General features: G+C 38.5%; 1 protein-coding gene across 1 annotated transcript; it reads right to left on the reverse strand.

Annotated features, from left to right (window-relative positions):
- Nucleotides 1-8,322: 8,322 nt before the first annotated feature.
- On the reverse strand, nucleotides 8,323-9,906 carry LOC125243879. The gene is made up of 4 exons (XM_048153738.1): nucleotides 9,391-9,906; nucleotides 9,167-9,220; nucleotides 8,940-9,071; nucleotides 8,323-8,767 (listed from the first exon to the last, which is right to left on the reverse strand). Exons 1-4 carry the CDS (start codon nucleotides 9,845-9,847, stop codon nucleotides 8,460-8,462), a joined length of 951 nt encoding a protein of 316 aa, XP_048009695.1. The 5' UTR covers nucleotides 9,848-9,906; the 3' UTR covers nucleotides 8,323-8,459.
- Nucleotides 9,907-11,062: the final 1,156 nt, after the last annotated feature.

Raw genomic sequence — 11,062 nt, forward strand, 5'->3', positions numbered from 1 at the left:
CAGTGGTAATTTTGATCAATTTGACGTTTGTCGTAGGAGAAGTCACGCTGCAGGACTGTGTGCCAAATCTTCTGACACTGCCAGAATTTCTTCGGAGGTAAATTTTGATCGCAACGGTCATTAATCGGTTGTCGGTGAACACGTCAAACTAACGATCAAAGACTACAGATTTTAGGCTAGGATTATAGGAATCTTTTAGGATTCTCAAAAGTGATCTTTTAATTTGGTGCTGTGATGAACACTATTGCTATGGGATGAAATTAGACTATGGTGTACATTTTAGGACTTCCTCACACCTCAGTCATACAATGAAGAGCCATCATGCCTCAGACTGAAAGGGTTCAGGTCTCAGGAAAAACGTCAGGTGTCAGATCTCGTACAATTAGGCATCGAACGAAACAGCCTCAGACCAAAAGGCTTCAGACGAAAAGGCATCGGATGAAAGGCATGTTTTTTTTTTGTTTTTGTTTGCCTAACTTTCTATTGGCTTTTATCCCATCATAATGCCGTCTTCAAGTTGTCTTTTTCTTTAGGCTACTGTTACTATTCCCAATTGATGTAAGGCGTGTGTGCGTGCACGTTAATTATGTAGAATCTATCTGTTGATGGTATTCATGTAGGCTATTTATGTAATTCCTTGGTGAGTAAGAAAAGAAAAGAACAGAAAAGAACATGCCGATTTTCACATTGGTCTGCAGAAAAATAGCAACGGGCTGAATGAAAATGTAAAATGTGACTCTTCCATCCAGATAGTGGCATTCTGTTTTTATTGTTATTTTTATTTTTTATGCATTCTATTTTTATTCTTATGTATTTGTTTCCTTTCCATGTAAAGCACTAAATAAAAAAAATTGCCTTGCCTTGCCTAATCGACTCTCTGACAGTAGGTGGTGCAGGAACAGCAGAAATAAAGCAGTTTCCTTGATAACCTTTGTACACAAAGCAGCTGTGCTTATAACAACGCATTCAAATAGCTCGAAAGATTTTTTTACCTCTCTTATAAAAATGAACCATGGTTTTACTACAAATAAAACAAAATGATTATTGTAGTTAACCATGGTAACCACAAATTAATCATGGTTTTGCTACACTATAGTTTATGGTATTTGTAGTAAAATTATTGTTATACAAACAGTAGCCTATCAATCTGACAAAAAAAAAAAAAAAAATCAGTTAACACACTTTTAACCATGGTTAATTTTCATATGTGTTCACGATAGTTTTCAATGCAAGCTAGTTGCAATGTGTTATTTTGCTAACTTTTTATACATGCAAATAAAACTAGTGAATAATACAAATTTACAAAATAATCTCAGTGGGATATGTTTTATACAACTTAGTGTAACATCTAACAGAAAACTGCGTGCATGTGACATCACGTTGAGGCGGGGCAATTTGCTTCTTTCTTAGTCGGTTTCATCTGATGCCTTTTAGTCTGAGGCCGTTTCGTCTGAAGCCTTTTGGTCTGAGGCTGTTTCGTTCAATGCCTAATTGTACGAGACCGGCACCTGATGTTGTTTTTCCTGAGACCTGAAGCCTTTCAGTCTGAGGCACGATGCCGTTTTGTCCAGTGACTGAACCCTTTTAGTCTGAGGCATGAAGCCTTTTCGTTGTATGACTGAGGTCTGAGGATGTCCTAAAATGTACTCCATACTCAAAATGCATGCACAATTATCCATGAACTTGATAAATATCGCAGAGATGTTTTACGATCCACAACCAAATGCCTTTCAACTTGTGTGTGCAAAATTCAGAATTTAATGAATGTGCAGCAATTTGCACAAATGGAGACATTTTTGAGAATAAAAATGTTTTCTTTTGTATTAGTGTATCATGATTTGCGCATGCAACCAAGAAGATGTGCTTTTGTGGATCAGATGACACGCATGCATTCACTGACGTTGTTTCTGAGTCGATCTCATTTGATTCATCAGTATTTTGAGACTTTCTTTTCGCAGTTTTCAAGCATTTCACAACCCACACACAAACAACTAAAAATGAATAAGCCTGGTGCTAATTCTTAATGTGTGCACAACTAACCATTTATTTGACAAATTCACATATGTGCGTTACTACATTTAAACTAATACTTTACAACTTGTGTGTGCAAAATTCAGAATTACATGAAGGTGCAGCATTTTGAACAAATAGAGACATATCTGTGAATACAAAACTTCGATTTTGTATTAATGTGGAAAATATTTTTGAAAGCCACTTTGACAAATGGGAACAAGTTCAAGGACATGGCTGCAGAGTGATAATGAGGCAGTGACTGATGGGCCTTCAGCTCCTCTCTTCAAAAAGGAAGTTATATTCTGCAATGTGAAATTGCAGTTATATTTTGCAAGAATATTACGCAATGCAAAGTTGCTTCTTCCCTGGCATGACTGATTAAATGAACACTGCTGAGTGTTTATATAAACCACACTGATGAGTATTAGTGAAGGAAGGAGAGCGTTTTCACATTTGGCTCCGAAACTCTGGAATAGCCTTCCTGATAATATTCGGGGCTCAGACTCGCTCACCCAGTTTAAATCTAGATTAAAGACGCATCTCTTTAGCCAAGCGTTCACATAATGCATCTCATACCAGATCAATTGCACATGACTAACTTTATGAACAGCAGCTACGCTAATTATTCTCCATTTACTTTTCTGTTTTACCTCGGGACACCCGAGGTGACTAGTGAGGACATCAGCTTCAGTTTGGATCCAGCCTCTTAAGAAGACCTCAGATGACCAACATCTATGAAGAGACGGCGTCAACTCCTGTGAGGACTTCAGAAGACGCATTCATCTGGATCAACACATTCCCAAATTTCTATATATCCTAATTATTGGTAATATGTAATTCATTTTCCAGGAGCTCATTGCTTCTACCTTCAGTTAAACTGCTAACAGTGATTGTAAACTAATTGCCTAAATTATTACATTATTTGCTAACTGCATTCTTTAAATTGTAATGTTGACACGCATTCTCTGTAAAGCTGCTTTGAAATTCTATGTATCGTGAAAAGCGCTAAACAAATAAATGTGAATTAAATTGAATTGAATTGAAACAAATGAAAGAACATTTGTTACAGAACGAAAATCCAAGAGAACATGTGATCAGGTGATGATGGCTTCTTATTAATGATTTTATGATCATCATTACTGTAATGAAATGTTCTAAAAAACTACCACATAATTTTACTATAAGATGGTTGTATTTAAAAAGTACAGCAGATTACTGTAAACTGCAATGCATTCTGGGAGCGTTGAAACACAACATATTTCTGTAAATTTCAAATTTACTGATGCATTGTGGGATCTTTACCAGTTGGGATAATTGGCAGTGGAAAGATAAGTGATTAACAGTGGTGGTAAGTAACTTATGACTGGATTACACTACATGATTTTTAATAAAATTAGATTTAAAACAACATTAGACATGCTGTTGATTAAATCTGAACGACTGCAAAATATCCTGTGCCTGCCAGAGCCGTGTGACGAATGCAAGGTGTGGCAGGTCTAGTTCTGCTTGTATGTAGTTGGTTAGTCTGCTCATTGATCGCCCTATCAGCGGGCAGCGGAAGTGTATATAAAACTGGCTGGTTAGATAGAATGGCGTCATGCTGTAATGTAAACATGATATCACATGAATGGGAATATACATATGGAAATGTTAGGCAGATAACGATTTTACTGAAAATCAAACTTCAACTCTGCGTTCACTCACGCTTTGGGGAACGTCACACGTGACCCGGTGTCTGAAAGCCAACTATCCAACAACTCCAATCCTTATTGGCCGGCGACAGCCTCTGACGTAATATGGTGCGACCCAGAAGTATAAAACAGCGCCTGGAGTTTCTCTTTGTCTTTCGGGTCTGTTCTGTCTGATCGCGATTATATCGTCTCCGGTAAGGGCTTCTATAAAATGCCTTACAAACATTTAAGATAGTGTGTTCATTCGTGTCCCAGGTTTTGACACTTGATATACACATTTCTGGGCATTTTCTGTCTGGAGAGGAGTGCATATATTTTTGACTGTAGTTTGATAGGTTGTCTAGAATGATATATTGTGCAGGTCACAAAATGGCCGCCTCTTAGCCATCTGTTGTTTAGAGTAGCTTCTCATCTGCTGTTTTCTAAAGTAGTTTGAGTTAGCACTTGACACTTCAGTTAATATGTATGTTTAGGTCGGCCTTAATCGGCATTGCTTGTGAGCTTCGCTTCTTTCTCTTATCCATGAGATTTGGAGGTGAAGCCCAGGCTTCACTAGGCTTGTGGACCTGTAAGAAGGCCCGTAGCTTAGCGGTTAGGCTAGAGCTAGGCTAGGTGTGTTATATGTTAACCCTATGTATACTATCCCTTGCATCCCTTGCCAGGTGGTATAGTTCCTAGTTCTGGCCTCCTCCCGAGGGAGTTGTTAGGCAGTATGCCCATTGTAGGTGCAATTGGTAAATTAACAGCTAAGGTTGTAGACTGTTTTAGACTCCCTGGGGCTGTTTTTCTCAGGTGGTAGGCCCTTATCTTTGAATAGATAAGTTACAGCATATGCTAGGCCCCACTTTCTAAAACTTTTCATGCTATGAAATAGTGTTGTCACGGTACCAAAATTCCAGTAGTTGGTACCGATACCATGAAAATTTTACGGTTCTCGGTACCAATTTCGGTACCACAGCAAAATCTGTTGGAACTATTTTACTATTTTATATAACCTATTTTAAAAACATTAAAAATGATTTGGAGTGTGTGTGTGTTTGTGTGTATATATAGGCTACCTCAATGAAATAAATTTTAAAATATAAAATAAATAAATAAATAATTAAATGCTCAAACATCCATTGTGTACTGTTGAAAAAACCAGCATATGCTGGTAAGGTAGGTTTTGAAGCTGTATGCTGGTCAAATGCTGATCCTAAACTGGTCCTGCTGGTCCATGCTAGTCTTAAGCTGGTCCTTGACCAGCTCAAACCAGCATACCAGCTTCAAAACCTACTTTACCAGCATATGCTCGTTTTTTCAACAGGGGTAACAGACGTGCGTGTTTATTTTAGCAATTCCGTCAGTGAAATAACACAGCCTGTAAAACTATGAAATAAATATCGGTAAATAATGGTAACCTAAATAACAAGAAAGTTAAATATTATTTCAAAAAGCATTAGTTTTTTATTTCCACACAAAGACGCGCCATATTTAGCCAAAGTCCCGTTATTACTTTGATATAGCCGCTTTGCGCTTTGAGAGGGATGTGGGACACGAGCAGGAAAGAGACCATTTCTCTTTAATAATATCTTCGTTATCTCCTGATGTTACAAACAACTGACACTTGTAAAAGGTCTGAAGAGTGAGTTTTATCCTCCGCAGGGGCAAGACATTCAGGCTATGTTTGGTTTAGCGCTGCCAGAGAAAGCGAAAGTAAAAATCACTGGTGTGTGAAACGCGCTATACAAATAAACTTGACGCGCCTTATAAAGTCTAATAACGAGCACAAACTGTGTTAAATAGAAATTGACGTGCAAGCAAAAGGGTTTCTGTCCTACGGTGTTTTTTCTACTTTACCACAGTAAATAATGCGAATAGCCTAATAGGCCTAAATGTGAACGAAAGAAACGTTTATAATCCCCTGCGTGAGTGAAGATTTGGGAAAAGAAACAGATTCCATGTTCAGTGGAATAACTAATGGAATATCGTTCAATTCTCTGCTAATCAGGTGACCAGATCGCGATTCGGAAAACAGAATATGAAGCTTAAATGTATGGACTCACGCACCTCTCTTATTCGGCATTAACCAAAATGTTTCCATGGCTGCGATGTCACATTTAATTGCTAACCTATTATTTCTTCTGTAAACAAAGCTTTGTGCTTCACTCGTGTCATATTCAAGTAAATACTGGCACAGCCCTATCAGTGGGTACCGAATATACCTGGATTCTCGGTACTACCGGTACTACAGGAATGCTGGTATCGTCACATTTTCAAAATTTCAGTACCGACTTGGTACCGAAGTACCGGTACTTTTGACAACACTATATGTAACTATAGTTCCCTGAGAACAGGGAATGAGACACTGTGTTCAATCACACTTTGGGGGATGTCACACATGACCCGGTGTCTGAAAGCCAACTATCCAACAACTCCAATCCTTATTGGCCAGCGACAGCCTATGACGTAATATGGCGCGACCCGGAAGTATAAAAGGAGCGCCTGGAGAAACTGTTCAGCAGGCAGCCCTGAAGCATGGCAGGGCAATGCAGAGTCTCGTTCTCAGGGAACTATGGTTACATACGTAACCTGAGACGTTCCCTTTTGAAGGGAACTTCAACTCTGCATTCAATCACGCTTTGGGGAACGATATACCCACGCCGCCATGCTTAAGGAGAGTGCATGCCAAAAGATGGCTAGACAAACGTCAAGCAGTTTGGAATGAAACGCCAGATAGCAACACACCCTCGGGTCACACAAAGGCTGTCAGTGACAGCATTCCCCACGGCCAACAGCCCAAGCTGAGCCTCAAGAAGGCCTTCCGTAGAAAGGCTACCAAGACCGCTAAAGGCATCTGGGGCCAACTTTTCCGAGGAAAAGTGGTCCCTTAAAGGGAATGTGGCCAGGGAACAGAAAGGAGCCCCGGCCAGTCACTAGAGGGGAACGAAGTCACCCCCAGTGGAGCCCTAGAGGACGGAGGCTAAAAAGCTAGCACCGTCAACTCAAACTTGAATGGAAAATCAAGTGGCTCAGAGGAAAAAACATTTTTCATAGTAGTGTTGTCAAAAGTACCGGTACTTCGGTACCAAGTCGGTACTGAAATTTTAAAAATGTGACGATACCAGCATTCCTGTAGTACCGGTAGTACGAGAATCCGGGTATATTCGGTACCCACTGATAGGGATGTGCCAGTATTTACTTGAATATAACACGAGTGAAGCACAAAGCTTTGTTTACAGAAGAAATAATAGGTTAGCAATTAAATGTGACATCGCAGCCATGGAAACATTGTGGTTAATGCCGAATAAGAGAGGTGCGTGAGTCCATACATTTAAGCTTCGTATTCTGTTTTCCGAATCGCGATCTGGTCACCCGATTAGCAGAGAATTTAACAATATTCCGTTAGTTATTCCACTAAACATGGAATCTGTTTCTTTTCCCAAATCTTCACTCACGCAGGGGATTATAACGTTTCTTTCGTTCGCATTTCGCTATTCGCATTATTTACTGTGGTAAAGTAGAAAAAACACCGTAGAACAGAAACCTTTTTGCTTGCACGTCAGTTTCTATTTAACAGAGTTTGTGCTTGTTATTAGACTTTATAAGGCGCGTCAAGTTTATTTGTATAGCGCGTTTCACACACCAGTGATTTTTACTTTCGTTTTCTCTGGCAGCGCTAAATCAAACATAGCCTGAATGTCTTGCCCCTGCGGAGGATAAAACTCACTCTTCAGACCTTTTACAACAAGTGTCAGTTGTTTGTAACATCAGGAGATAACGAAGATATTATTAAAGAGAAATGGTCTCTTTCCTGCTCGTGTCCCACATCCCTCTCAAAGCGCAAAGCGGCTATATCAAAGTAATAACGGGACTTTGGCTAAATATGACGCGTCTTTGTGTGGAAATAAAAAACGAATGCTTTTTGAAATAATATTTAACTTTCTTATTATTTAGGTTACAGTTATTTACCGATATTTATTTAATAGTTTTACAGGCTGTAGTGTGTTGTTTCTCTGACGGAATTGCTAAAATAAACACGCACGTCTGTTACCCCTGTTGAAAAAACGAGCATAAAGTAGGTTTTGAAGCTGGTATCCTGGTTTGAGCTGGTCCAGGACCAGCAGGACCAGTTTAGGATCAGCATTTGACCAGCATACAGCTTCAAAACCTACCTTACCAGCATATGCTGGTTTTTTCAACAGTACACAATGGATGTTTGAGCATTTAATTATTTATTTATTTATTTTATATTTCAAAATTTATTTCATTGAGGTAGCCTATATATACACACAAACACACACACTCCAAATCATTTTTAATGTTTTTAAAATAGGTTATATAAAATAGTAAAATAGTTCCAACAGATTTTACTGTGGTACCGAAATTGGTACCGAGAACCATAAAATTTTCATGGTATCGGTACCAACTACTGGAATTTTGGTACTGTGACAACACTAATAATACATAATCTGGTAAACGTGCTGTCCTAATGATAAATAAAACAATCACATTTATGGAAACTGCCACCACATAATCAGTTATTTTGATTGCAAAATTTGATTAATAAATATGATATCATGAGTGCTTGAAAGCAAGAATTGTTGGGGAAATATTCATGAAAATATGAGGAAAAGAAAATGCCACAATGTTTTTTTATTCTCCCATTTATTTATGTAGGATAAAGAGATACAGATCAAGGATCAAAACATTCATATGTTTAAGATTCATGATTTTCATCTTAAATCGTATGTTGAAGGTTCAGAATTATTGGAATCACATTCTACAAAGCTCTTGTTCTCTTAAGGGAAACAGTAGGAAACCACTGAAAGTGTTGTGGTTATTCCCGTTATCTGCTATCCTCTTGCCAGAACCAAGTCTCACATATACAACATCTCCAACCTCCAGGATCAACACAACTCCATTTGAGGAGTTTAACCGATCATTATCCTGAGCCTGAACATCATGGGCTACAACCATGTGCTCTTCATTCTTATAAATGGATGCAGTTGATGGAGTTCCACCATGACCATATACAGAGACTCTGAACATGTACGCTCCTTTCAGTGGGGCTGTGAAAATACCTGAATCAAATAACAAGAGATACAGAATCAGCTGTTTCCTGTATGATTGCTCAGTTACCACACTGTGTAATAGTTTTTAAAGATGGCAGATTATTTAATTCTCTTAAACACATTACACAGAGAGGCAGAGAGGTCTGAATGGGGTTTATGACTCCATTTCATTGATAATTACCTGTAACTGGGTTGTAGGCGTTCCCTATGTTTGTGATGACGTTCCTGTAGGTTAGTGTGATTTCAGTGGTAAAAGGACCAACATATGCAAAGCCAGATTCCCACAGTGCAGCTGAAAAAGCTATTTCTCTGTCTGTTAATGAAAAACATTAGCAATATTGTGATATATTACTGTATTACGTTGAGAATGTATACACTGATTTTAACATCATTCAAACACACTTTCACCTCTATTTTCCTTTTTCAACTCCTCCACTTGACTCAGAGTAAGATTTGACATTTCTGTGAAGGAATAAAGATTATGTTAAATGACATTTACACTACTAATTGTAATAAATAATCTAAACAATTTACACAGCATACACTCTTTAACATTTACACTATATTATATATTGTATTTGTGTTTTACTTTGAGGATCATTGATAAAATAATGAATGTTTTGGTGAGGTACCATCATTTTTCTTGTTCAGCTCTTCCAGGATAAACGTCTGTTGTTCCCTCAGTTGTGTCTCTAAAGCTCTGATGTTTTCTTTCTGTTCTGTATCCGCAGCGGTCAGTTCTCGGATGTTTTCTTTCTGCTCTGTAACGGTGGCGGTCAGTTCTCTGATGTTTTCTTTCTGCTCTGTAACGGCGGCGGTCAGTTCTCTGTTCTTTTCTTTCTGCTCTGTAACGGTGGCGGTCAGTTCTCTCAGTGCTGCATGGATGTCAGGGAAGCACAGATGGCAGGATTGTTGGCCGTCAGTTGAAGCTTCAGCTCTCAAAGTGTCTGTTTGAGGTGGATTCTGTCTTCCGTCCTCAGAGCTGATCTGTTGACTGATCTCATTCTCATTGAGTCCTCCATCTACCTGCTGCTGAACGACAAACACAAAGGTTTCCAACAGCAGCAGTATACATACTAAAGCCTTCATTCTTCACTGATGTTTGTTTCCAGCTCTTGCTCTGTCATTCCCACAGCCTGTTCCTTTTATAGTGTCGTGATTTACTGTCTTTTGTACATGATTTATTTTGCTCCAGACAAGTTAATTATTAACCCTCTGGAGTCTGAGGCTGATTTGGGGTCTGGAGAAGTTTTGACATGCCCTGACATTTGTGCTTTTTTCATTTGTTCATAAACACATTAATGACACAAGTGTCATTACACTGTATTCAACACAAACTAGGCTACCATAATATGTGAGGAACACGTATGTACATGTTTGTGTTTTTGAAGGAATAACGTTTATGCGTGGTTATTGAAAAAACAAAAAACTTAAGTCACTGAAATAAGGCCAAAAAAAGTATATTAAATCTGTGTTCATAAGACTTCTGGGTATTGGAGGTTGTAGACTAGAGTTTTTGCTTCAGAATTATGTAAAAATTATGCTGCCTACTCCTTCATATAACACAATATATTGATTTAGTTTTTGTAAGTCACTTTTTGTCAAGAAACACAGTATGCATGGTGGCGTGAATGATCATGAATAATGGGCCATTTACACCTGAGAAGACAAAAGAATCAAATAATAATGACCTGAAATGACTTGCATATTAATGAGGCCTTTGAGTCAGGTAGGGTGTGAAAAAACCCTCTGTAATCATGTCTCAGCTCAATTTAAAATAATGGTATTCTATTATATTCTTTAAAATATAATGTATTTCTGTGATGCAAAGTGTCTGAACAATTATGTTACCTCTATGGCATTTCATATAGGCTTTTAGCTTAAAGCATGCACATTTGGAGAAATATTGATGGATTCTTATATGTTTATGTCAAATTTCTATACAGAGGAGTAATATTTATTCTATATTTATTAGTGGTGGGCCGTTAACGGCGTTAACGTGCTGCGTTAACGCGAGACTCTTATCGGGCGATAAAAAAAATATCGCCGTTAATCTATTCTCAAATTGGGGTTGGGAGCTGGGTCTATTCTACGCAAGCTATGATGACTTTCACCTTGATATTTTAGCGCAGATGTATACCTAGCCGAACTGACCCTTCGCAAAGACCCACCCCCCTTAGTTACTGTTGCTTTGTCTGTCAAGCCGTGGCGCTGTCACGCCACACACAGTGATTAATGCATCACGGGACACTGACTGACAACACGTCGACAGACAAGACAGAGCAGGTAACTTATGATATTTAA

This window comes from Megalobrama amblycephala, linkage group LG13 (genome assembly GCF_018812025.1).
Source record: "Megalobrama amblycephala isolate DHTTF-2021 linkage group LG13, ASM1881202v1, whole genome shotgun sequence".
In the NCBI taxonomy this organism is placed as follows: domain Eukaryota; kingdom Metazoa; phylum Chordata; class Actinopteri; order Cypriniformes; family Xenocyprididae; genus Megalobrama; species Megalobrama amblycephala.